This window comes from Cornus florida, unplaced genomic scaffold, assembly GCF_030987335.1.
Source record: "Cornus florida cultivar Cherokee Brave unplaced genomic scaffold, ASM3098733v1 CherokeeBrave_3.0.0_Hap2_Chr11, whole genome shotgun sequence".
In the NCBI taxonomy this organism is placed as follows: domain Eukaryota; kingdom Viridiplantae; phylum Streptophyta; class Magnoliopsida; order Cornales; family Cornaceae; genus Cornus; species Cornus florida.
The window spans coordinates 92,505,992-92,532,429 of record NW_026775581.1 but is presented as its reverse complement, the minus strand read 5'-3'; the positions used below and the strand labels follow the sequence as shown (position 1 = coordinate 92,532,429).

The window sequence follows — 26,438 nt, the reverse complement described above, 5'->3', positions numbered from 1 at the left end:
AACACTAAACTACGGATTGGATGTTTACTGTTTAGCCCCAAGCACAGTGGTCATACACAGTTCAGCGTCAGGGTAATTAACATATACACTGGAGGATAAATCTGTAAATAAATATAAGGCAGTCTAAACGTTTGCCCGGATGATTAACGTCAAGGAAACAGACGCCGTCACGGAAATCCAGCCGTTAAAAAATCTTTCATCTCTCCTTCTAACGTAAGCTTTCTAGGAGGCGTTTAAAAGGGACACAAATTGAACTAAAGCCGGTTACACTTGCCACTTCACTCTGGACTCTCTCTCTCTATTACTTGTCTTCAATCTCAGTTTCCCGCTACTTCGTGTCCATCCCAATCTCTCCAAACTGTCTCTCTCTCTCTCTCTCTCTCTAACGTCTCCATAAATGAAACCCTAATCAAAAGGTCGGTTTCGGTGGATCTCATTTTCTGAAACTCCAACATCGTTTTTTTCTTCTCTATTTTGTCTTTTCTTAACTTGACGGTTACGGCTTCAGAACTCATCTAAACAACGATCTCTGAAGCCCTAGACTTCGCCTTTGAGGTTCGTTTTGTTACTCGCATCAATTCTTCCGTTTGATGACTGAATTGTTGGGAAAATTGAGTTTTTAGCTGTAGTTATTGCTTCGTTTGGTTGCTGAGAAAGTGCCAGAAAATAATATGTTTAGCTCTGAATCTTTGAGTGTGTGTATATGTGTTTTTATTTCAATCGTTTTGGTTTTAACAGAACAATCTTATTTGATCTATGAATAACAGTTAAAATTTACGAAGTTTTATCACAAAGGAACAGAGGATTAAGTTAAATGCATGAACTTTAGGCTTTGTTTGAATTTATTTTCTTTTCGGGAAACGGCGATGGTTTCGTTTTGTTCTTTTTAAATTGTTGTTTGTTGTTGATTTGATCAAATTTGTGATTGTAGTTTGGGGAAGTGAGTCGGTGTAGAGATCATGATACAAGTTAAGGAGGAGGAGGAGGTTATTGTGGATTTGACGAAGGAAGTTGGATTGATGTCATGTTCTTCGGTGTCTGACAGCAGCTGTGACACGGTTAATCCGAGATCTCCCTCTGTTTTCGGGTAGGTTGATTTGGTTTTTCTTCCCTTTATATTTAGTCTAATTTGAATATAAATCTCTATCAAAGGGATACGTGGGGTTATTTCATAGTAAATCAATTACATAGTTCTTAGTTAATCCAGATGCTTTATCTTCTGATTCCTAACATTCTTCCATATTTGAATTTTAGGTGGTGCATTGTGAATTTGTGATACAGTTATAAGTTCGTTCTACACCATGGGAATTTCTTAAGTTCCCAACTAGAACCACATGCATTGCAAAACAGCTAATGCATTGAGTTTTTTATACACTATTATAATTTAATTAATTTGTCTCTTTATGTTGTTCATTTTCTTTTCTTTTTTCCAATTTGTGTCTTTATTTTGTCCATTTTCATTTTTTTTTCCCCCCCCCCTGGGTGAATTGTTCCAGGTTTTCTAAATTGCTCTTTTTTCCCCAGTTGTACGAGGACAACTGGTCCAACTAGGCGTTCGTCACAGGCAGGCTGGACAGAGGAAGAGGTCAGTAGTTAGAAGTTCTAAATTGATTTTAGCCGAGTTATATGCAATAGCTGGCAATGACCATTGCTTTTTTGTTGATCTATTGTGTACCCTTCTTCCTAAGAAATTGTTAAGTGTTATCTAATTGTGCACATTACATTGTTGAACAAGCAGTTAAATATAATTTGTCTGCTATTCTATATTCATATATATATATATATAATATGAAGTTAATTGGGTTAGGTATATGGTAAATGTGGAAATCACGAAAGGAACTAATATTAACAACATAAAGCTAGTTGGGATCAATCCTTCTCACAATCTATATTGATTCTTGGATGAATTTACATCCATACTGCATCAAACTCAAAGTTATATTTGAACTTCTTCTTTACTCAAAGTCATTTTTGAACTTCTTCTTTCCTTGTCTACAGGATAATCTGTTAACTGAAGAAGTCAAAAAGTTCAATGGGAAAAATTGGAAGAAAATAGGTGAGCATGAAATTGTTTCTGCTTTCTATGACATACTTATAGCTCTTCTGAGCTGGTCATTAGTTTGGTTAGAATTTTCAATTATGAAACTTTCTTTAGGAGCAAGGTTTAAAAGTTTTTGAGTGGCTGATGCATCGTTAATTGACTTGTAACTGGCTCTTAATTGTTTCCATTTGACCATAAACCGAAAATGTTCTTGCATGGTGTCACAACTGATTGGATAACCTGTATGCATAACATGTGTTATTTATGCAAACTATCTGGTTTTTGCTGCTGGTCCATATCCACATGCAATGTCAATTGGGTGATGAGAGAATCCTGCTGTTGAACATCATTCTTTGAAATAAATTTTCAGTGCAATAATGTCCCTTGTGAAGCCTCCTTTTCTCTAACTGCAAAAATATACAAACAGAAGTTGCTATAACAGCAAGTTGATCTTTTCCTTTCTCAAGGCTGTTGATATAACTTAATTGTTTTCCCCTACAGCTGAATGTATTCCTGGACGGACGGATGTTCAGTGTTTGCATCACTGGCAGAAGGTTCTTAATCCTGAACTTGTCAAGGGAGCCTGGACAAAGGAGGTGGTCCTACTGCTTGTTTTTGTTGCCAGGAGTAATACTGCATGAATTTTATGTTTGTTAAATTATTGATATTTGTTCACATCCTGTTTATTGTTTGAACCTTCAGGAGGATGATTGTATCATTGAGTTAGTTGAGAAGTACGGTTGTAAGAAATGGTCTGTTATTGCAAAGTCCTTACCAGGTCGCATAGGCAAGCAGTGTCGGGAAAGGTAAGTGATAGTGATTCCTAATTGATGAAAGGAACGTCTGGCATGCATTGGGCATGTTGTATTTGGTCATTTGGTAATTAGAGGCACCGCCTTGAATTTGTATACTAATGTGGAGGCCTTTCCTAAAGTTTCATGGTCATTCCAGCAAATTTGGGGTTTTTCAGTTGATTTATGGGGTTCTCATAGATTGACGTCTTAATATTGTTGTTCATCATATGTTATTCCTTATGTTGTAGAAGCATCATATTGTTTAGGATTTTCATGTGTTTTCCATTAGTGTTGTCAAGGAATAGGTCCTGCTGGGCCCGCAAGTGCCTTAATCAAGGTGGGCCATGAATACTATTATCAGGGTGGGCTTAGACATATAGCTGGCCATGAGAACTCACATGGTCATCTTAATGTTTACTTTCTTATGTTTGAAATCTATTCCTCTATTTTTCTGGGGAATCTTTTGCAGTATTTGTTTAAGAAATCATCATATGATCCATGGATAAATGCAATACTTAAAAAATGTTTCTTCTTTCAAAATAATGTTCTCCTCTCTCCCTTAAACTCTCTCTAACCAAACGACCACCCCCTAATTTTTGACCACCACTAAGCACCAGAAATTCACACAATCCCAAGCACAATACAAATTTCATGATGGACTGTTGCAAGTTTTCAATTAAATTTTCACCAGAATCATATACATATGTGTGTGCGCGCACACGCGCGCTCATATATATATATATATATTATACACACATACCAGCAAACATATATGCATATATATATATATATATATATATGTGCACCCACGCATACACACACTGATTGATTTGATTTGGGGTTTCCAGAGGGATTTGCATTTTGTTTGTGTGTGTGTGTGGGTTGGGGTGGGGGTGTGGGTGTTGGTGTTGGTGGGGGAGCTATGGAGAGAGCAGATTAAGCAAGACAGTGTGTGATATATATATATATATATATATATATATATATATATATATATATATATAGATAGACAGAGAGAGAGGTGGTGGTAAGGCCTGTGATGGCAAAGTAGAATTTTATGAGAGATGAATTGTGTTAGTGAAATTTTTGACTGAGAAAGAAAAGGGTATAGAAAAGAAAATAGGATGATTTAGAGAGGGTAAAACCATAAAGTTTGTAACACTGTTATGTGATATTAGGGTTTCTAACTCTGACATGGTACCAGAGTTATTTTTGCAAAAGTTCTATCTGCGGGTTATTACCCGAACCTCAGGGGAGGTTGGGGTAATCTACCCTTAAGTATTTGTTATTATGATTCAATATGTATGGAACCACTAAAAATTTGAAAAAATATTGGAAATGTAGGTTGGAATTCACTCAATCGATCCTAACAAGTTAATCTTTTGGGCATTGTATCTATGCGTATTGATAGTGTTGTTAACTAAAGTTTTCAGTACTTAAGGACAACTTTGGAAAGTTAAGATTTGTAATGTCTCAAAAAGGGAAGTGGAAATTTATTTTGGGACAACCCAAAAAGGAAAGCATGACATTTATTTTGGGAATGGTGGGAGTATATTTTTTGGTTCAGAAGTACTTCTACTGCTATAAATAAAGAAGTTAAATACTCAAAAGTAGCTGAGTTTACATACTTAGCTGCGTGTACATCAATTATGCATGATTTGCGCTAAAGTGATGACAATTCTAAATTCTGGAGCTAATATATGATTTTTCAGGTGGCATAACCATTTAGACCCGGCAATAAAGAAAGATGCGTGGACCAAAGAAGAGGAGTTGATTCTTTCTTACTACCACAAAATATATGGGAACAAGTGGGCAGAACTAGCAAGGTTTCTACCTGGAAGGTATGTTTGGAAGATTAGTATTTTTTCCGAAAAGAACAAAAAAAGAACACTGGAATTTCTCCAGAAAGATCTTTCTCATGTTCCTCGGCATAATTATTAATGAGATTGTAGAAACCCTTGTATAGATTCTACCATACCCATGTAAAAATCTATTGGTTAGTTGATAATATGATGGCTCACGGTACAGGAAATTTTCCCATTGCAAAAGAAAGGGAGGATAACTTTTGAAATTTCAAGACATAGATGTTGAGCGAGACATTCCCACTTTGCTTATCAAAAAGATCATCAAAGCCTTTTTGAGCTCTAAAAGGATAATTTTTTTTTTGTTTTTAATTGTTGTGCATCTTAAAGTTTTTTTATTGAGAACAAAATGATCTTCTTACATTCAGCATCTTTATTTCTTGATTGAATTTGCTGACAAATTGTCAAACAATATCATAATGGCAAGTACACCTAATTTTGGGCACAAGTTAATGAAAGTATAACCTTTTGGCCTTCATCTGTATTATATAGTAGGCGTTCGCCAATATATGAGGTATTCATTCTTTTTTACTAAATATTAAATAATGTTTTGGATTATTTTTTAAATTGTAATTTAAACTCTTGGTTCACACTTCACATTGCAAAAAGAAATAAATGAATTAGATGGTTGATCTTCTGGTGGGGATCATCTAATATTTAATCTCATCTCTTAGCATATGTACCGAGGTTTTTCCTTGAAAATTAGGCTGGATTCTTTTGGGTCTATTTTGTTAGCAACTCAATTTAACAAAGTGCATGACTGACAGATTGCTGTAATTATCCCAGCATTGCCATGTTGAGTCTAAAGATGAGAAAAATGCTAAATATGTACAGACAGTTACACAAGTCAATTTATTTGTTTGTTTGCATTTATCGAAAGGAATGTTTACTTGATTGAATCTGCTATCTTTTTTGTATCTTTTGGCTGTTGACAGGACTGATAACGCTATAAAAAATCACTGGAATTGCTTGGTGAAGAAGAAATTGGATATAATTTCACGTCGCAGGTTTCCGCTGGATATTATGCAGGGAACTTTATCTCCTGACTTCTACTGTTGTGAAACAAAACCAGGGTGTGCTGAGATTGCAGTAGCTAGACAGAATTCTGGTGAAACATCTTCCGGTGACAAGAAAAAGGGCTTGGACTATGTTGTTGACACTTGTTCCACGGATTTGGTTCTTGGAAATGCTAATTTAGGTAGGAAACATTTAAAATCAAAAGCTTTTATGGTAGGAACTTTTAGATCTTTGGAAGAAGGGGTAAATGATCATGCTAACGCGTGTGACTCTTTGAAAGAGTCTTCTTCAGACATTTCCTTGGATGCGTCTTGGTCTACTAAAAGAAATTGTCTTCCTCTTGAGATTCTTCCTGTTACTTCTAAGAGTATGTTTGAATCTCCTAAAAGGCCTAGGGATTTTGGTCTGAGTGTCAAGGATTTAAGATTTGGGAGCGCATCAGACAATTCCTTTTTAAGTTTGTCAATGCATGAATTCAGAGAGGAAAATAGTCAAGTTGGCAAGAAAAACAAAGTAGGAGAATCACCTTATCCAGATTATAGTTCTTATGGTCACTTGTGGTATAAGCATCCCCAATTGAAGGATTTGGTTTCTTTGATGGAGCAAGGCGGATGTCCAAGTCTAGACAACCACCTTAAGCATGCAAAGAGTAACATTTACCTTTCTACTCCCCCTAACCTTGCACTTAGTAGTAATGGTAGCAGTCCAGAATCTTTATTGAGGAACTCAGCAACGAGTTACAAAAATACTCCTTCTATCATAAGAAAGAGGGCTTCCAGAGACGCTGGCTGTGATAACTATTCTGATTTCACCTGCACTCCTGCACAGAATATATCATGTATTCGTGATAGGGAAGATGTCTACTGCACAGACTTTGTAAAAGCAAAGCAAGGTGTACTTTATCCTCGTCATACACCTGAAACACTAGTTTCTGAAAAATCTTTGGGAAGAAGATTGGATTACACATTTGATATCGAATGGGATCCAGCAGCAGTTAGATGCCGTACTCCAGTTTCTGCAACTGAAACTTCAGATGTTAAGTTTGGTGCAAATGTGATGTTGACTCCTTAAAACTATTCAGTTGGTGAGTAATCTAGACCTTTTTTTTTTTTTTTTTTTTGTGAGTTGCTTAATTGCTTTGAAGACATAGGAGAAGGAAGGAGATATGGAATCTTGCCAAAACCATTCTGGTTCAAACTCTTTTGTTGGTTTTATATTTACTCCCTTTTTCTTTTTTTTTTTATCAATCAATGGGTGTGGAAATGCATAAATCAAATCTCTTTTTTCTTAAACAGAAAAAATTAGTTGTTCCCCAAATGAAACATTCATATACTGGGGTTACAAAATTATTTATGAATCATTTTAATCAAGCATTTAAGCCCTAACTACTGTCATTGTTAACATGCTTCACAATGGCAATGTGTTTTTCTTCCTTTCATTTATTTTTTTTCTCTCTCAAGATATTCTCTCTCTCTCTGAAGGTAAATTTCGAAATATAATATCATTTCACTTATTGCATTGACCCTCTTATATTTTCTTAGGCTGCCTTACTTCATATGCTAGATGGAGAAGTCAAATTATAAGAAACTTTAATTATCTAAAATAGAGTTATATGTTCTTACACATCAGAAAACTGTGTTGTTTCATCTGTAATTGTTGTTTAGCTACAATCAGGTTTGGTCTCTCATGCTTTTAAACACTCAATATCGTGTTCAAAGCTGAAAACATAAAGCAATGAACTGTAGAACACTAATCTACTGATTAGCCACATGTTCTACACTTCTACTCCTATCCAAACTATCATTAATCTGCTTAAAAGGTATTAAAAATAAGGAAAGAAAAGAAGAACAGAAAACATAAATGTTCAACAGCTTCACTTGAAGTTATACTACAAAATAAAAATGCAAGTATCCATTTAATGCTTTTAGTGTTATGAGTTCACTTTTATTGGCCTAAGATTTTTCACCTTCTTGTGTGTTTGTGTGTGTACATCCTTTAATGTGAATTTATGAAGACGGCCACTGTATTTGTGCTATGTTCCATAATACTTCAATTTCCTTTGTAGGAACTTGTGCCATGCATGTAATAATGAGAGCCTTGGTAAGCAAACAAAGTTTACATAACAATGAAGGCCTTCTATGGGTGTTTCGAACCAGAGAGGTACTATCAGTCAGTTATGTCTATATTGGCTCTTTCTTTTCTGATTTGGTATGATGATGGTCATCAGTCATCCGATGGAAGTCAATTTTTACGTTGAAATTAGAGATGATATATGCTACAATGTTTGTGATATTTAGGCTTTGCAATTTGATTAATTGCCTTGGATATTTTACTCAATTTTCCACCATATTTTGTGAACTATTTTTATGTCTTGCCATGCTTATTTAGTCTTTGCAGTTCAAAGCCACTCGTACCTACCAGACCATTAAAGATAGAATGTGTACTGAGCCCACTTGGAACTGAATCAGAGAGAACTATACTTTTGCTTGGAGATTGTGATGAGAATTTATGTTTGCTTTTTGCCAGGATAACTTTTGAAGTATTCATAAAATTGAGGGAGATATTAGTGGAAGTTCATATCTATATGCTTGTAAGAGCAGTATTTTCTAGAATTAAGTTTCATGGGTTCATAGTTCCTAATTTGAGGAGGATTTGGATAATAGGGAATCTCTAATTTATACAGGAAAGGTCCCCCCCTCACACACAAAAAAAGAAATGGTGATTGAAACTGAAAGATATAAGAGTGACTGCAGCCCAAGATGTCATTCTAGTGGTAGTTAGAAGCTGTTGTTCCTTGAAGTTGTTTCTGAATGTGCATTTAGATTTGGGTACTTTTATGCCCCGAAAATTTCATCAAGAATTTTAGTGGCATATTTCTTCCAAGAAAACTGCAAGATGAAATTTTTTGTCAGGTTTTTTAGTAACTTAAAATGATCTTATAATTTAATTAAATGATTTAGTTAATACCTTAAATTACAAGGATATATATGGAATGGCTGCGATGGTTACAAATCGTCTTCATTTGATGCATGCAGCAAGTTTCCATGCCTAATAGACATCACAATTAAGGAAAGAATATCAACTTTTGGGCTTGATCTTCGTGTTGTACACCTTTTCAGCAACTTTAGCACAGCATCTTTGAACTTGATTTTTTGTCTGAAGTTCATTATGATGCTTTTGTTGCAATATTTCTGCATCGATTTCTTTGAGACCTTAAATTATGTAATATGGTTTTAAGCCTAGGAGTTTCTCCAGGTATGTATTTGTCAATCTATCTAGAGTTTACTCTTTGAGTGCTTGCATATTGATGAACCGCTGTAGTCGTTATCAAAATTGTCCGTTCTGGAACCTCCTTATTTCTGACACGATTGATGAATGATGCCCTCTCCTATTATTGCGAAAATCTAATTTTGAGCCAATGTATTTGTAATTCCTGCAACCCTCTGTCATGATTGGAATATTAGGTCTTAATGGAATACCCCATTACCAGACAACATGAATGTAAGCAAGAGTGCATGTGTTTACTGTTGTTTCTCTTTCCCTTCCCTTGAAGTTGTGTATTTTTGGTTTGCTTTAAATATTGCTTCATTCACCCGTCAATTCTTTTTCCTTTACTGCAGGTTATATTCAACTCATGGATGCATCTGCCATTTATGAAATAGAAAGGGACGTAATCAATTAGATGATGAAATGTGAAATCAGTGTTTTGGTATAACATAGTATAGATTGCCGGTTTTGCCAGTTCCTGTACCCGACAAAGTTGGGAATTGTAGAATCCTTGTACAAACTCTACAAGTTGCTCTGTTTTGAGGTGGCAAGTTTAATGTTCCAATGAGATGTAGTTTCTTTTCAAAGTTCTTACAATTGGCTATGTAAATATGTTTGTCTTTCTTTTTCTTTTTCCATTATAAGAGATGATAATGACATTACAACAGGGCTTGAGAAATTCACGGAACGTTTAGGCAAGAAGCCATGTGAACATGCTTATGGAGCTGGTAGTTTGCTTTGTTGGATCATCAGAGCAACTTTTGTGTTCGATCCAGGCACAGCCAATGCTTGTTTTTATCGGTTCAGCCAAGAGTTACAGATTGATTGTTCCGCTAAAAGTAAGATGTTTGGACACTCGTGTTCAAATGCCTTCCCTCGGCATCCCTCACCCATGAATGATACGGTTTTTCTAATTGAAGGCTGTAGTTTGACATCATCTCATATTTTCTGGGGGCAAGAATTGTGGTTTGTTTTCCCTCCACCGCATTGCAGGTGTGGAAAATTTCTTGAGTGTGTTTCTAAGGGGAAGGTTCTTTTCTTTGTGTAATTGTGTGCCAATTCATTAGATGGCTAACACTCATTGCATGATGATAACGAAATGTAGTGTGTTTTTCTGGTAAATGTTTGGACAATATTATTATTGGAGATGATTGGTTCTCATATTACTAGTTTTCTTTTCTTGGCAAAGGAAAGACGGAGACGGAATTGAAAGGAAACCGCCAGACGGAAAAAACTCCCGAGTCATGGATTTTATACTGTGAATCCAAGCGCCCATTGACCCTAATTATCTTACATATGTCACGGCCAACGTGCCAATTAAGTAAATAAATAAACAAAATAATAACTTGTGTTTTCCATGTATTATAATTTGATGCTTTTTACAGGGAAAATATGGCTTTGAAGAAATGTTCAAAAATACATGAAAAACAGAAATAATGTACTTTATGGCAGTGTATAGGGATAAATTCTCTTTTTGAGAATGGTCCGAATGGAAGCTATATTACATGAACTTTTCAAAAGTAGTGAATATACCTGTATTATCCACATACTGTCCGGACATAGTTATAAGATATGTGTCTGACACTTTTAGTTGGACATATACCTTTAAAAAAAAAAAATCATTCAATTTTATTATATTATTACTTTAAAATGAATTAAATGTTTATATTGAATAATTATATTAAATGAAAATACTCAAGGTCAAGTAATATTGGACTCACTCCGTTATAAATGATTAATTCTTTGATGGATCTTTTCATTTTCCTTTTTCTAATGAAATGTATTGAGAGATTGCAGACAGATCATATGGACAAGCTCTGGATGAGTTCCCTTTCTCGTGTTGATTATAATATTTTGTGGTTCAACAAGTGCATGATTCTTTTATCATTTCCAGGATAAACCAAACATTTATGCATTTCTTTTTAGGAAGACTTGACGAGAACAGTTCATTTCTAACACCTGCCTCCTATTAAATTGAGCTGTGATTAGTTAACTACTTTCATATTATCCTATCAGAAATCAAGGCTGAATCACCAATGTCATAAGCGAAAACGGACCCTTTTTTTATGCTTATATGGCTTCTTGTAATTGGATTTCATAGACCTTATTTTGAGAAACGCTGTTATCCTACATTTTCCTTTCTAAAATACTGATTGACTACAAAATATTCTCCAAGCACTTTAGAAGATGGCTTTTATTTATAAAACATCATAAACTATGTCCTCAAGTAGCTCATATAGACAAGAGACAATACTTTAGAATACAAGTTTGGGACTCATTGTGATTGCAAGAAAGTTTGAGGAAGCTTCATTTGAACAAAGGAGCAGTTAAAGAAAGAGAGTAACAGATAGAAGAAGAAAGCTAGAATGTGGTAGTGATTGCTTGCAGCTCAATGTCCGGAGTTTCGCCTGTTATTGTCTACTCTCCCGCTCAACCACCACAACTGCCAACACCATCTCCTTTCTCGTTTTTGGTCACTTCTACTAGGCGGAGCACTACACCTCCGATTCATCTTTATAATCTGATCCTGCGGTTCATGGCGCTCCTTTTCTCCTTCGTCTCTGCCCTCTCCCTGGCTGCTCCATCACCAAAGAAGAAGAAAGGCTTTTGGGAATATCCTGAACTACTGTAAGCATTAGCTGTAGTTGACTTGTGAATGAATTTAGTTTTAAACAAACAAGAAAGAATACATAACATTTGGTGGAAAGATAAAGATTGCTATTCAACTCAATTATGTCCACCATTTCTGCAACAAAATTTGAACTGAGGACTATGCCTTAGGACTGCAATTTTCAAATTTGAATAACAAAGCCGAAAAGGTCATGTCCTGAACACACAACCCTCTGATTGTCTTTCTGCAGGTACTGCTTCATTGTGACCATAGTGGTTTTCTCTTACTCAGCCTACCAACTATTTAAAGGTGTTTGGGACATTGCCTACAGAGGCATTCTCATCTCGGACAAGACCTCTGATTACTTTAGCTTCATTCTTGATCAGGTAAGGTTCTCCATGAAGCCTCCCTAGAGACCACCCCTCCCAACAACTAATTGATGGCTAGCTGTCTATAATATCTCGCTGCAAGTACCATGTTTCTTATGGAGGTCCAAACTTGTGGTGTCTCGGTGTCAAAATCAACTGATTTCAGTTTAGAACACCTGTATAACCTGTCTTGCAAACCGATGACCTAATATTATGATTTATATTCCCTAGCATGTCCAGTATCTCAGAACACATACCGATCAACTTCAACCAAAATATTTGACTGAAATCCATGAAAGGCGGGCTGAAGGAATGGTATTGTGGTGCAAAAGATAAAAATAGAAGGATAACACCAAATATATGATGGGATCCAAGTCTCAGCCCTCCGAGAGAGCTTAGCACCTTGTTTCGAAAAGAAAAAAAAAAAAAATGGATAATTTGAAACACCTCCAATCAGCTGGAACTTTTCTCCAAGGACTAGACAGAGGCCTCAAGTTAGATGATGAATATTATGCCACCACATTGTTGATGGTTCCCTAGAAGTACTCTTCAAGTACAACACGAATTAATAAAACCATTACGTCCATTTTAGGTGACACAAATTACGTATAATAAGCTCATCTTGTTTCGAGTCGTGCAGCAGTTTACAGAAACTGTGATAATTATAGACTCGTGGTACTGAGTTATAGGTTCTCAATGCAAGATGATCTCATAAGTTCATATGAAAAATAATTATATGATTGGAAAGGTAAGTTTCTGAGACATCTATGCTTAGGTTTAATTCTGTTAAACATGTTTCTGTGTTTTCTATTTTCAGTCTTGTTCTTTTCTTTTTTTCCTAGTGCAAACCTTTCTTGAGGCTAATTCTTTTCTAGCATATAACAGTTGACAGGTTACCTTCTCGTGTCATCTTCTTCAGTAACGATGTTGGCCATCCTCAGACAGATAGAACAAACTGCATCACTTTGGAAGTCTGCTGTTGTGTCTGTTACCATGTCTTTTGCTGCTTTCCTTGTTATTGCAGTTTGTGCACTCTTGTCCGGCCACAAGCTCTGTAAAAGAATCATATGGTGAAATTTCATATTGCTAGCTCCACTCCCACCAGAGAGATGGTCCAGGTTGAACGAAAGACGAACAAAAGGAAAACAGGAGATCAAAGCAATAAATATTTAACATTTGTCTAGTCGATTATCCTTTCCAAATCTCAATAACATGAGTTCTATATGAATCCTTTGATGGCATGTCAATTTTAGTCGGCTGCTTCAGCTAGTTGTGGCGGTCGCTGCTGCTGTTTTTTTTTTTTTTTTGTATTTTTTTTTTCTTTTTTATGGCCTAGGCGATGCTTAATTTAAATGAGCTGTCGTAGAAACCATTCCTCCATTAAAGTACTCCATTTCTCACAACATATCACAAATTCATTGCAAAAATGTAATTTATAATGCCTTTGACAAAAAGTATCAACTGAGTAATTCAGTACAGGGAAGGGCTAGCCCTAGAACATTCGTATTTCTTATGAGAAGAAAAGCAAGAAAACTAGGCTACTTCCCTCGTGAATTCTCTCATGACACTTGGATGTGAAAACAGGAAACATGAAATTACTTCAATCCACCTGGAGTCTTTACTTCTTCCTCAGCTACAAGTTTGCCTCTTCCTCAGCTACAAATTTGCCGTCTGTGAACTTACAAGCTTGGAAGGGGACCCCAAGCTGCTTCTGCAACTTCTTCACAACAAACACTTGAGACTCCTCACATATGGTGACAACGGTACCCTTCCTACCAAGCCGACCTGTTCGACCAGCCCGATGTGCATAGTGAGTTGAGTCTGTGGGTAAGTCCACATTAACCACAAGATCACATTCTGCCACATCAAGACCTCTTGCAGAAAGCTCATTCGTCACCAAAACTCTCAATTCCCCGTTCTTGAATCTCTTTAGTGTCGTTGATCTGCCCAGCTTGCCAAGGTCTCCATGTAGCTCTGCAGCTTCCATTCCACGAGCCTCTAGCTTGAAGACGGCATCTTTTAATTGTTTGTTATGATTCATGAAAGCTATCACAGACTTGGCATCAAGTGCATGAACGCATCGCCTTAAGGTATCAATCTTGTGCTGTAATCTTGAAACACAGTAGTAGTGTTTCAGGGCTGGTGGTAGGGTTTTTATTGTTTCCGGACTCTGCAAATTCGCAGATGAATTAGAAGTGGAAGTAGGTCCTGAAAAATTCACAGGTGCAGTCGGTGAGACAGACTCAAGAGGGACGACACTTTTGGCTTGGACTAGAAGCGGATCCTGCCCCCAGCTTCTAGCTGCCCTTATCACAGAAAATGGCACCGTTGCAGACACCATGATAGTCTGACGCTCAGCCCGCCTAGCAATAGGGCTTCTTGAACCTTGTGGGTCTGCACCGGGTCTCCTTCCCACATGGTCCAATATCCGATGCATGTCCTCCCGGAAATTGAATGAAAGGAGCTCATCAACTTCATCTAAGACCAGGTAGCGGCAGCCATGAGTGTGAAGCTTTCCAGCTGCACTGATCTCTGCAATCCGCCCAGGCGTTCCAACGACTATGGCTGGCTTATTTTTCTTGAGCGCTTCTTCCTGCCTTGATCGGTTAGCTCCTCCCACAAGCTGCTGAACTAGTTTCTTGTCTGCAGATCCTAACAGCTTCTCAACCTCCCTCACGATTTGCATGCCGAGCTCTCTTGAAGGAGCCACAATTACTGCATCTACGTCTGTTTTCCTCCCACCTTCTTGGCCAGCTTTTTTCTTCAGTGGACCCACTTCAGAGAGAATGGGGAGGAGATATGCCAATGTTTTTCCTGAACCTGTGTAGGATTGAATGACAACATCATGATCTTTAAGAATGACTGGAATTGCAGTCGACTGAACATCAGTTGGAACCATAAAGCCCTCCTTCTCTAGCCTTTCTATCAACAAAGGTGGGAGACCAAGCTCTGAAAATGACTCTGCCGCAAATGGAGCTGCCTCTATGTCAAGCGATTTTTTAAACTTTACTCCCTTGACTCCATTACTTTTAACAGCCTTCGCTTTATTCTTAGGGACCTCGATTGCAGCATCCAGGCTTTTCTTGTTTATTGTATTGAATTCACTTTTAAGCCCAATGGATTTGAGGTTGAGGGGCCCATTTTCATGATCAACCCGGCTAAGAAATCGTAAACTGCTGTAGAATGGAGCTCTCCTGGAAACCAGCGGTAGCTTTCTGAAGGGTAGAGAATCACCAACAAGGAAGAACAACCGTGTTGCAATTATTGCTGCCATCTTTGACAGTTTTTTTCCAATTAAAAACTATTTGTCCTATTCATAATAGCTCATCAAAGCAGCGTAGGGAAATCCATGGTACCAAAAGCCTACAACACAAAACAAAAAAGGATTTTTCCTTAGGCTATAATTTAATCCCACAAGAAGACTGAAAAACTCATGATACAGTCATATACACAAAACAGGTATATTATCTACCTCACTATGCAAGCAAACAATGGTTTAGCCATTGCTTTTCACTTTAAGAGCAAGTAAAGAAAATGTCAAGTTGTGAACCAATTCTGCAAACATCATAGGTAAACATTTTTCAAACAAAAAGAAAGTTGACAAAAAGTAAGCCAGAAGCAGATATAATTAACTGTTACGCAGCAACGACAAATTTGACTTGTTCAGTTATTATCACTTAAGAATTATAGCTGGACGAAAGATACTCCATGGGGATTAATCTCAACTCAAATAGGTAAGGGGCACAATTTGTGTTGCCAAAAAAGAATGACAATTATATCCTGAAACACTGAGTTGAGCGTCCTAACTCAATGTCAATTTCCAACCAAACTGACCCATAATCTTAGTTTTGCTCATGTTATAGACACACTTCCAATTCATAAAACTAGCCATTGCCAATAACAAAACCGGTAAACAATTAAGTACAAAAACAATTAGCTTCCATAGCATAATATACTTTTTATGACATCAATTACAAATGTTAAACCTCAAGGAAAAAGCTCTTGCAAAAAGGGAACACTTCAGTACCCAGATTTATCAAGCATATTGCTAACACATGCACCGATTATACACAAGTGTGAATGTGCAGAGACTGTCTGGAGATATTAAGACAGCCAATTTCATGAAATCCATAATCCTCTTATTTGAGGCATTTTGTCAAACAACTAGTGACCAAATAGGGTATGAAGCCTAAACTTGTACGAGGTTGGTGTGCGCGCGCGTGTTCATACAAGTGAAACTTACAGTGCTATTTGGCTTCTTATTGAAGTAAGAGAATTCAAGTTTTTCAAAAGTATAGAACAACGAACAAAATTATAAATGCAAAGTTGTTTTTCTTTGTTTTACCTACGTTTTCTTTTCAACCAAACGGGAGATAAATAAAAACAGACTAGAATCAAGACCATTATCTTTTTATATAGAGAGAGAGAGTCACCTTGATGATAGAAGGAGGATTTTAGGTGTGACAGTCCCAATTTTTATAAACCCTATTTTATTTCGCTGTGGCAACGAAGCATATCAGGAAATGGAAGAAGATAGCCGTCTCGTACTCGTACTTTCGAGCCCCCGACCCGAATTCGATAACATATTTTTTCATTTGGTATTACACGGGTGTAACTTGAACCGACTACCAGTCCTTTTTTCATGGATTTGGATGACGGGTTCCAGTTGGGTTGTTATCCAGTTGGGTTGTTTTCCATTTTTATTTTTCATCTGCATCAAACAACTCTAACAACAATCATATTGATATATATACATATATTTGACATAATCTTAATTAGGGTAAAATTCTGGTGGAAGTTTTGACACTTCGTTTGGATTGGTTTTTTAAACACTGCTTTTGACTTTTGGATTAAAAAGCATTTTGAGCAATGTTTGGAAATTTTTTTAGAAGAGATTTGGATATTTGGAAGAGCGTTTTAAAGAAGCTAGAAACCCAACTTTTTCAAAACGCTCTTTTGAAACAACACGAAAAAATATTTGGTATTTTAATGAAATTTTTTAAATGACAAACGTACCATTTTTATTTCCTACAAGCCTATCCCTATAAAAGTCCTTTTATTTTTCTTTTTTTCTTTTTTTGAAAAATAAAAAATATCCTTTTATTTTTCTTACCAAACCCTGGCCTCTGCATTCTCGTCTCTCTTCTTTCAAAAAAGGATATCATTACATATTCCTTCGTACTTAAAAGACTTGATATGACAGAGCATTTAACCGGAGGAAACCCAGAAGAAAATTGTTATTTAGTTTCTCTTCTTTGTTGTGGCTCCAATAAATCATTAAATTGTAAAATCCTAAGTAAGCTACTAAAGGATGAGAACAATATATATGTGTGTGTGTGTGCGCGCGCGCGCGTCCCGGTTGCAATATGTAATTTGATTTGATTATTTGATTTTTCTTTTTTTTCTTTGTGCCTATTCTCAGATTCATTACCATCCATCCTATGCTTTTTCCCTTCAATTTTATTTTGTCTCGCAATATATGTGTATATTATATATATATATATATATATATATATATATATATATATATATGGCTTGTTACAGATAAATTTGATAAATTGAATGAAGGACAAAATAGTTATGTTAGTAGTAGAAGAGTTTTAGCAAATTTTTTGCCAAACAGATAAAAAAACTCTTATAGCATTAAAAACTCTTCTACAATGCAATTCCCAAACACTAACACATAAGCCGAATAGAAGTGATGGCTTCTACTTCTCTTTTTCTTTGGTGTAAAAGCATAAGTAAAAGTTATGCCAAACGAACTCGAATTTTAATTCCAATTGCATATATTTATTATGTAAATGCATTATTGTTGCATTTAGAAGTACGAAATCGACGTTTTAAATTTAGAATTTGAAGAAATTTAATTTAAAATGTTCTCATATATAGCATATATGTATTTATAACTGTTATCATTTTTTTTGTGTTTTAAATTAAATTTTAAACTTTGATATATTGTATCTTAATACTATGGAATATTAACTTGTGTAATGAACAAGTTTGTATAAGTTCAATAATAAGTATTAAAATATTAATAGGAACAATTCTTCGTCTTACTAGTCTTCGACACAAGAAGGGGGTGTGGAAAATGCCTTTTCTTGTGTCGAAACAATAATGATTCTCTCGAACTGTTTCTTTTTAAGAACCAAAAATATTTGTGCCAAAATAACAGATGCCAAGAAGAACAAAAGACCTTGGACACGTAATGGATCTTGAAGTACTATTTCTGCATCTCCCTGACCAAATCCGCCCACATTCGGATTACTTGTTAATGGTCGATCGATTTTGAGTTCCTACAATTTTTGTTATTAAAGAAACTCAAAATTTTGAACTCTATCACAATCCTGACTCATAAACGAAATTTTAATGAACTGAATCTAGTGGAATCCAAATAATGTAAAAGGAGTTTAGTGAACCTTTTATGTCCACATTTTTATTTTTATTCATTCCAAAATAATTGTCCCATTTTAAAAGTTAATATAATATTTTTTTTGGTAATATTATCAATGTAAAACTTTACATTGCATTAATGATTAAACCAATGAAAAATAAATTCATTACATGGATTCACTAGAAATAAATTTAATAATTCATTCAATACAAATACTAATACTATAAAAATCATTTTCTTAAAAGTTAGGTTCTCAAAAAGAAAAAATTAAAATTTAAGTTCTCAAAAAATATGTCTCCACCGGGACTGGAGCTTATAAATTTAATGTAAATAAATTGAGATTATGTGATGACGTGTCCTCACTACCACATTGCAAAAAAAATTTCTCTTGCGAGCTTGTACCACTAGTGCCCTTAGAGGGTTGTCAGTTGATAAAAGATGTCACATGTTTTAAATGAATAACATGTTGCAATTGTGTATACTGAAGCATCAAGTACAGTTACCCACAGAATCAATCAATTTAAAAGATTCTTTCTTCCTTTTTTTCTTCTAGAATTAATCATTCAATCCACCCAGAACCTTCTACGAACAACCACAAAGTCTCCCTCTCTCCACTCCCTTCTTTCTCTCTCTGCTTTTTAACCGGAGCCTTCTAAGAACAAAACTCTTTTAAAATTTCCGTGTTAAATAATTTTCTAAAATCGCGTTTTTTTTTTTTTTTCAAATAGTGAACCAAACACGACCTAGCTTTTCAGGTAAATAGATTCTTCTAGATCTGTTTTATCTAGAAGCTAGGACGCATAGGATTTTTATATTACTCTTACTTTCCTGTTTGTTTGGTAGGAAAAGTTAGGGAAGGCTAATATTTTTTTGGCTCTTTCTAGATTTTGTATCTGCAAGAGCAAGTTATGGCTGCCGGAGAATCGCAGAGATGTCTGCCGACGCCATTTCTGACGAAGACCTACGAATTCGTCGACGATTCATGCATCGACGACTTGGTTTCGTGGAACGAAGACGGAACAACTTTCATTGTTTGGCGACCAGCTGAATTTGCCAGAGATTTGCTTCCAAAATTCTTCAAACACGACAATTTCTCAAGTTTCGTTCGTCAGCTAAACACTTACGTATGAAGGCTCTACCTGAAACTATGTGATTCATATGCATATACATACATAAATACGTATATATTTTGTTTTTGAAGTTGTTGAAAATTTTCATATATACATATACATATATTTAATTTTGATATATGGGTTTGAATTTTTAGGGATTCAAAAAGGTTGGGTCTGATCGGTGGGAATTTGCGAATGAATGCTTCCAGAGAGGCCAGAAGAGACTGCTCCGAAACATACAACGCCGTAAAATCTCTCTGTCAGCGGCGACTGCACAGGCCGTGACGGTGACGGTGTCGCCGACGAATTCCGGCGACGACCAAGCTCTTTCGTCCAACTCATCGCCTGCGGCGACACCGACTCGTGTCGTACATCGCCGTACAAACTGTACTACGGCGGAGCTTCTGGAAGAGAACGAACGGCTCAAGGGAGAGAATAAACAATTGTGCCAAGAATTGAATCGATTGCGGAGACTGTGTGATAATATATGTGCTTTGATGACGAGCTATCCTTCCAGCCAGCAGGAGACCAGTGGACTGATGGAGGGAAGAGCTTTGGATGTGTTACCCGTGAGTCGGTTCTCGGCGGAAGATGACGGCGGCGCCGCCGCGAGGGCGGAGGAGGAAATGAAGCCGCGGTTATTTGGAGTGTCCATCGGCGTGAAGCGCGAGTAGAAGTGACGATGATTCGATGAAGAAGGAGAAAACAAAGGAGGAGATCAGATACACCGGTTAGAACGGAGGTGAAATGAGGAACGTCGATTTGGGGGCAATCATTATCAGAGAGTCTCGTTAATAATCCACGAACCGAGATCAAAAGAGAATGAAAGTGGATCAATGTGGATTCTCTACACGTGTTGTGGTGTCACACCCGTGAGTGTGTGATTCAGTGACATGAAGGCTTGAAGCTGTGTTGTATTGATATTAGAAGAAGTTTATTAGCCATCCTCAAGTGTATCAAAATAGGTCATAACTTTTCATTAACAATGTAATTGAACAGCTCGTTCAATATTTCATTTGTAAAATAGCATGAAGTAACAGGATGACACGATGGGAGATTTTCATTTTAAATGATTTTATATGAAGAAAAATATTTGTAAAAAACCGTCGATGTAATCCCATCCATGATTCTCTTCGAAAACACATAAATCGATGATTCGCTTCAAAAACACATAAATTTTATGAGTTAGAATTTAAGTACCCAAGTTGTTAAACAATAATTAAAAATAAATATTTTTTATATTTTTTAAAAAAATTTGTAATAAGTGATTTTTATGTCACTTACAATTTTATCCCACTTTAAATGATATTTATTATTTTGATATTTAAATTACATTATTAAATATATTTAATTAAATAAATATACAATTTAATTAAATATTAAATTGAGTTATCAACAAACTATCCAAGTGTAGAACCCCGCCCCATAAAGGTTCTGGACCAAAAGGATGTGACTTTGGAATCACATGTTAAGAAATTTCAATCCATTGCAGCCCAACTTAACTTTGGCCCAACCCATGTGGAGACTTGTTAACAGGGATGGCAAAATTCCCCATACCTAGCGAATCCCCGCCCCACCACACCGGCCCTGCCTTATTTATGGCTAGTTTGGGAATCTATTTATGTAAATGAGGAAGAGTTGGGGATTGTATTTGAAATCCCGGCGAGAGATGAGGCCAGGGCTGGGGTAACCCCGCCCCGCTGTTTATAGTGTATTTTTACAAAATCGTCCTTACATGTTATAAAATATTACTATATTACATAACTATATATATAATATATTCACTTCTGAAAGTGAAACCTTAGATCTATTCCCTTGTAGGATAGAGAAAAAATATAGTCGTTGTGCATCAAACATCTGATCATATTTTAAATTGTTATAATTGTGCTAAAGCTTTATTTAATTGTTAGATTGAAAAATATTATGACTGTGTTGATTTTGTTGAAGGTGAATTGGAATTTAAAAAATGTTATACAGGACAGGACAGGGATGGAGGCTAATAAGGCGGGGCGAGGATAGGGAAGGAGGTTGAAAATTAAACGGGTATGAGAGCGAGGATGGAGATAAAAAATTTGATCGGAGATGGGAGTGGGGAATGACATCCCCGCCTCACCCCGTCTCATTGGCATTCCTACTCGTTAACTTGTTGACAAAATGAAATAGGAAAAAGTACTTGGGAAAATATTAAATAAATAATGGAACTAGGAAAAAGTGGTCAGCAAATGATTTTTTTTTTTTTTGCTTTTTCTTTTTTTTGATAACGAAAAATCAATTCACTCATTAATCACTTTGAACTTTTAGATGAGAATATGTCACGAGTAAATGAGTTCTTTCGGAAACAATATATTTATTTATTGTTGGTCACATCGCTGAGGACAGCGAGAGAACCTAATATTGTCCATAAATTATTTCTCTTTGAGAAGAGACTTGGGGGGGGGGGGGGGGGGGCCAACTTATATATGCCATGAAAGTCAAAATCACAAGAAGCAGCAAGCCTACTAGGTCAGACTACAACCCAACGGCTAAATATAAGCATCCGTGATGTTTCTTGCCGACGAGAATATATATATATATATATATGCGTGAAGTCCGGTTTCTTTCTAACTTTCTACCGTTCACAAGTGCTGCCCCCACAAACATAACAGTAGTATCCAATCAAACAACCCTTTTTCCAAATTTGACATTAGGGGTGTACGTTATACAAGTTTTATTTATTTATTATTATTAATTTTTTAAGGCATGTTATACAAATCAAAATTTGTTCAGAGTACACTTTTTTCGCGATATTCTGTGATATGGAAACTCACATTTATTTAAAATTTTATTTTGTTGATGAAATTTTAAAAATTAAGAGCACAAACAGTAACATTTGTGAGAATTAAGTATTTGCTTGGAATAATCCAGAATATAGTATTTCAGCTAATAGAAAATTGTAATACATCAAGGAAAGTGAGGAATTTCCATGGGTGCAAAGTACTTGCATAGTAGAAGGTATCTCTACATAGTTGTGATCTGAATTCGAAAAATAAATCATGCTTGGGCCACTTGGTCGGTTGGCTTTATCTTTGAAGCTTCATATCATAGCATCAAAATGCATATCACAATCACCTTTCGTCATCTAGTTTTACACGTGATATCTTGTCCAATACATTGTTATATTTAAAAATAAAAATAAAAAATCTTTATTTTTCGTGTATTTAGATAAATTGAGAACTTTCGTGATTATAAATTAGACCAAATATCTTGCATACCCTTAGAATATTATATACAGATGAAACAATAAAGTAATAGCCAGTTTTTTTTTTCACACACAGGCTTTTATTTTTGAAAACCTCAACCCTTAAAAAAAAAAGGAATAATTCCTGAATAATGAAATTATGGATGCTTTATGCTAAAATGATGTAGTCAAAGTCAACTTTTTTAATATAATAGAATTTTATAAAGGTAGGTGTTGATTATCAAATTGCCCTTCCTCTCTCTTCACCTACCCTTTGTTTCTCTTCATCTCTCTTTTGAAAAAATAATTGGATTCATAGCTTCGTTGATTCCGGTTGGCGCTACTTCACCTCCTCCTGGATAGGATCCCAATGGGAGAAGAATGTCCACAAGTGGCCAATGATCGTTGCTCCAATAGTGGTGGTTGTGGGTGTGTGTCTATATAAACTATATTGTGAGAGAGGCTGATTCAATTGCTTTTACGAAGGATTATTGAAATAATATGTTGGATACCAATATGCAATTAATTAAATGTTTGCATTTATTATATATATGCAAATACAATTGGGTCGTCAATAATCAATTTTTATTACTTATACAACATATATTGCACATATGTATGATTATATGTGTGCATATGTTTGATATATTTATGGTTTTTAGCAGTGGTGAGAGGGAAAACAAAGGGGAGAGAGCAACAGCGAAGAGATAAGAGGAAGAAGATAGAGAGAGAGAGAGAGTTGTGACGGCAGTCGTGAGAGTGGAGCGGTGTTGCTGGCAATGGCTGTGGTGCTTTGAAAATACACACACACACGTTGATAAAATTATGGGCAATTTGGAAATAAAAGAATAACTTTTCATGTCTTTGTCAAATTTTAATTAAAAAAATCTTCATTTTAGTTGACTCCATTATTTTGACATAAAGACCCCATAATTTCATTTTTTTAATATTATTCCTAAAAAAATATCACTAATAAGTATTGTTATTTATTTATTTTTAGCACAATGTCACTGTAGTCAAATGTGGGAATTAAACATAACATATGCCCATCACTGTCCTACGTCATTGAGCTCACAACATAAAACCGCTATGCTCATATTTTCTTAGTTTGGATACCATTTTAAAAAACGTACCATACAAAGAGTTGAGTGTGTGTGTGTGTTTTTTTTGTTCTTTTCATAAATAATTTTATTTAATTCAGATTCTACTTTGGTTTCCACTTTCGAATTTTACTTTTGAATCTGTTTTTTAGGCAAATGTCACCATCAGCCAAAAAATTTCAATTTTAATCACCAAACTTCAATATTTTTTTCTTAAAACATATTTGGGAGCTGTCTTTATATTTCTTCTTATCCGGTGGGCCATCCTACCCGTTAAAGTCATGCTCTTCACCCACACACCCGTGAATGGACTGAATCTTTAATGATATCTACCCCTCCTTTTTTTATTTTTTGATGAGTAACTTTAATAATATGTTGAATCTTCCTATTTTGTATTTATTATACTTCGAGTAAATCACACTCTTCCCCCTCCATCTTTGAGGCAGATTTTATATTAATACATACAGTATTATTTATAAAACAAAAAAGATATAACCCTCAATATTCATTCGAGGGCAGTATGGTCACTACGGTGACTCTTATTGTAAATTATTTTATATTATTGGACTAAGAAAGGAAGTGCATGGATCAAATTAAAATTATGATCAAATTTTATGGAAAAGTTGTATTATTGCTGGAAAAATACTCCAAAGAGGCCCACGCATGCTCAATGTTTTCCCTTTTTTCCTAATTTTTTTTTTTTAAAAAAGAAAACACTATTATGAATTATACACTCAAACTCCAAAGGATGGTCTAATTACAAGGTTTTCACCTTACATTTTCAAAGTCGAGAGTTCATATTCGCTTAAGGTTATTATTAGAATTTTTTTTTTTAATAATTACCCAATACATATGGCCCAATACCACCATAAAAATAAAATAAAAAAATAACCATATTATATATACTTGAGAGTTTTTAATTATTTTGTTCTAATTTAATTTGTGGCATAAGAAAACTATAATAAGGGAAAATTTGTCCCATATCGAATTAAGATGGGAGAATGATTAGGTATAATAGGCTGCATGTGAGTTCTACTTAATCGCAACTAAGCATATTAGATCTGAATACGAGATATTCCACCTAAAATCTTTAGACTTTTAAGTCGTTATGCATTTGAGTTGTATAGACTTGTAGTCTTAGCCAATACACCAAAATCATCTTGTATATTTATTCTCATTTTGTCTCTGAAATCTTCAAAAGAGAAAAATAAATAATAATATTAAATAAATGTTGGGTGTCCTTAATGGGCACTTCTCATCAGTTGACCTCACAACCATGAAAATTCCATATAACTTGTCAATCTTGGAAAACATCTACCCGTTTAATTTTCAAGTTCCCTTTTATTCCACAGACGAAGTTACAGTGTGAGTAGCCTCTGAAACTCCCAAGAACTCTCTTTCATCCCGGTCCCCAAACATACCTTCACTATAAATATACACACACACTCATATCTTATGTATATATCTAATATTATAGACATAACTTAGACTGACACATAGTGATCATCAATTCATCATGCTGAAGAACAATCACCAGCCGTTGATGATGGAGATCACAGTCAAATCAGCTGAAGGCCTCAAGAACACTTCCTCAAAGCTCTTCTCTAGCCGTCTCCGACCCTTCATCACTCTGAGCACTGTCCCACCGTTTTCACAACGACCCATCAACGGTGATAAGCATGGCCACGTGTGCAAGACAAGAGTGGATGATCAAGGAGGCATCAACCCTACATGGGGTGACAAGTTTCAGCTACCTATTGATGCCACCTTTCTGTACCAAAGACACTCCCGTATATACCTCCAACTATATACCAAAAGTGTCATGGTGGGTCAGACTCAATTGGGTTGGTGTTATATTCCGACAGCCGATGTTGTAGATGGTATGTCGCCGGTGGGGTCGGTTCGCCACCTGAGTTACCGGCTGCGGGAAAGAGACGGTTCAAGGGGCCATGGAATTGTTAATATTGCAGTGAAATTGGAAGGTTCACTGCCGGTGGCATGCCCCCATTCTGATCTGACACACTTGCCGGAAATGGGTTGGGGTCAGACAGTAATTGGTTTTCCGGTGACAATGTTCCCGGAGGCTGTTGGTGAAAGCCAGTCACGTGCCATGTCCCATGGACAATTCATTGCAAGTTGTAACGAAGGTACAAGGAGAAGTGACCAAAAGAGGTAGACCACGGGGTGATTAAACAAATCCAACGGCTTGATTTTCACTGATCTTTTTCTTAGGGAGGAGCCAGAAGTTGGGCATCCTCCAGAATGTATGGGGTGTGCACACCAGTACAGGGTATTTGTGATGCTTGTCCTATTGAGGCGAAAATCTAATAATTTGAGCAATCATGTAATATTGTGTTTGATTAGTGTGAAAAACGAGTGAATTTTCCTGCAATCTGAGTGAAATTGACTTTGCTGATTCAGTAATGTGTGGTATAATCTTTTTTATTTTATTTTTTTCAATGGACGATCAAAATTAAATTTTCAATCAGTATCATTATGTATTAGTATCGTGTAAAACATACTAGGTTGTGCAAATAATAATAATAATAATTAATAAACTAAAAAAATCTTCTGAAGTATCTGGGCTTGTCAGTTTTACGCATTTGACGTGCATCCACTTGAAAATTCAGTTGTGCTCCTTTTTTACCATGATGCAAT

At 35.8% G+C, this 26,438-nt stretch overlaps 5 protein-coding genes across 7 annotated transcripts; 4 read left to right on the top strand and 1 right to left on the bottom strand.

Annotated features, from left to right (window-relative positions):
• The first annotated feature begins 282 nt into the window (after positions 1–282).
• LOC132281092 (transcription factor MYB3R-5-like) lies at positions 283–10,126 on the top strand. The gene is made up of 10 exons (XM_059782829.1): positions 283–555; positions 932–1,087; positions 1,525–1,585; positions 1,999–2,056; positions 2,543–2,637; positions 2,744–2,847; positions 4,548–4,676; positions 5,633–6,798; positions 7,780–7,874; positions 9,335–10,126. The coding sequence occupies exons 2-8, from the start codon at positions 960–962 to the stop codon at positions 6,783–6,785; spliced, it is 1,728 nt and encodes a 575-aa protein (XP_059638812.1). The 5' UTR covers positions 283–555; positions 932–959; the 3' UTR covers positions 6,786–6,798; positions 7,780–7,874; positions 9,335–10,126.
• Positions 8,942–13,034, top strand: LOC132281548 (CASP-like protein 4A4). Its single transcript, XM_059783242.1, is given in 5 exon segments — positions 8,942–8,969; positions 9,335–9,384; positions 11,329–11,609; positions 11,843–11,978; positions 12,846–13,034. Coding segments are annotated over 5 exon segments (684 nt in total).
• Positions 13,035–13,374: 340 nt separating this feature from the next.
• Positions 13,375–16,538, bottom strand: LOC132282890 (DEAD-box ATP-dependent RNA helicase 47, mitochondrial). Of its 2 annotated transcripts, XM_059784707.1 has the most exons (3): positions 16,394–16,516; positions 15,433–15,515; positions 13,375–15,323 (listed from the first exon to the last, which is right to left on the bottom strand). In XM_059784707.1, the coding sequence occupies exon 3, from the start codon at positions 15,232–15,234 to the stop codon at positions 13,594–13,596; it is 1,641 nt and encodes a 546-aa protein (XP_059640690.1). In that variant the 5' UTR covers positions 15,235–15,323; positions 15,433–15,515; positions 16,394–16,516; the 3' UTR covers positions 13,375–13,593. The 2 variants fall into 2 exon arrangements, with proteins under 2 accessions (XP_059640690.1, XP_059640689.1); XM_059784706.1 differs by lacking the exon at positions 15,433–15,515 and having other exon boundaries at positions 16,394–16,538.
• A 2,357-nt stretch (positions 16,539–18,895) lies between these two features.
• LOC132285776 (heat stress transcription factor B-2b) lies at positions 18,896–20,533 on the top strand. Of its 2 annotated transcripts, XM_059787993.1 has the most exons (3): positions 18,896–19,106; positions 19,236–19,475; positions 19,619–20,533. In XM_059787993.1, exons 2-3 carry the CDS (start codon positions 19,260–19,262, stop codon positions 20,135–20,137), a joined length of 735 nt encoding a protein of 244 aa, XP_059643976.1. In that variant the 5' UTR covers positions 18,896–19,106; positions 19,236–19,259; the 3' UTR covers positions 20,138–20,533. The 2 variants fall into 2 exon arrangements, with proteins under 2 accessions (XP_059643976.1, XP_059643975.1); XM_059787992.1 differs by lacking the exon at positions 18,896–19,106 and having other exon boundaries at positions 19,113–19,475.
• A 4,465-nt stretch (positions 20,534–24,998) lies between these two features.
• LOC132285466 (BON1-associated protein 1-like) lies at positions 24,999–26,284 on the top strand. The gene has a single exon (XM_059787658.1). The coding sequence runs from the start codon at positions 25,297–25,299 to the stop codon at positions 25,954–25,956; it is 660 nt and encodes a 219-aa protein (XP_059643641.1). The 5' UTR covers positions 24,999–25,296; the 3' UTR covers positions 25,957–26,284.
• The last annotated feature ends 154 nt before the right edge of the window (positions 26,285–26,438 follow it).

What these genes read in the sequence shown, in the direction of transcription:
- LOC132281092 (XM_059782829.1), top strand. Translation starts at nt 960, where the DNA reads ATGATACAAGTTAAGGAGGAGGAGGAGGTTATTGTGGATTTGACGAAG. An exon ending in AGGGAGCCTGGACAAAGGAG is followed by an intron (nt 2,638 to 2,743) that starts GTGGTCCTACTG and finishes TTGAACCTTCAG; the next exon opens with GAGGATGATTGTATCATTGA. An exon ending in GCAAGGTTTCTACCTGGAAG is followed by an intron (nt 4,677 to 5,632) that starts GTATGTTTGGAA and finishes GGCTGTTGACAG; the next exon opens with GACTGATAACGCTATAAAAA.
- LOC132282890 (XM_059784706.1), bottom strand. Translation starts at nt 15,234, where the DNA reads ATGGCAGCAATAATTGCAACACGGTTGTTCTTCCTTGTTGGTGATTCT.
- LOC132285776 (XM_059787993.1), top strand. Translation starts at nt 19,260, where the DNA reads ATGGCTGCCGGAGAATCGCAGAGATGTCTGCCGACGCCATTTCTGACG. An exon ending in TTCGTCAGCTAAACACTTAC is followed by an intron (nt 19,476 to 19,618) that starts GTATGAAGGCTC and finishes TTGAATTTTTAG; the next exon opens with GGATTCAAAAAGGTTGGGTC.
- LOC132285466 (XM_059787658.1), top strand. Translation starts at nt 25,297, where the DNA reads ATGCTGAAGAACAATCACCAGCCGTTGATGATGGAGATCACAGTCAAA.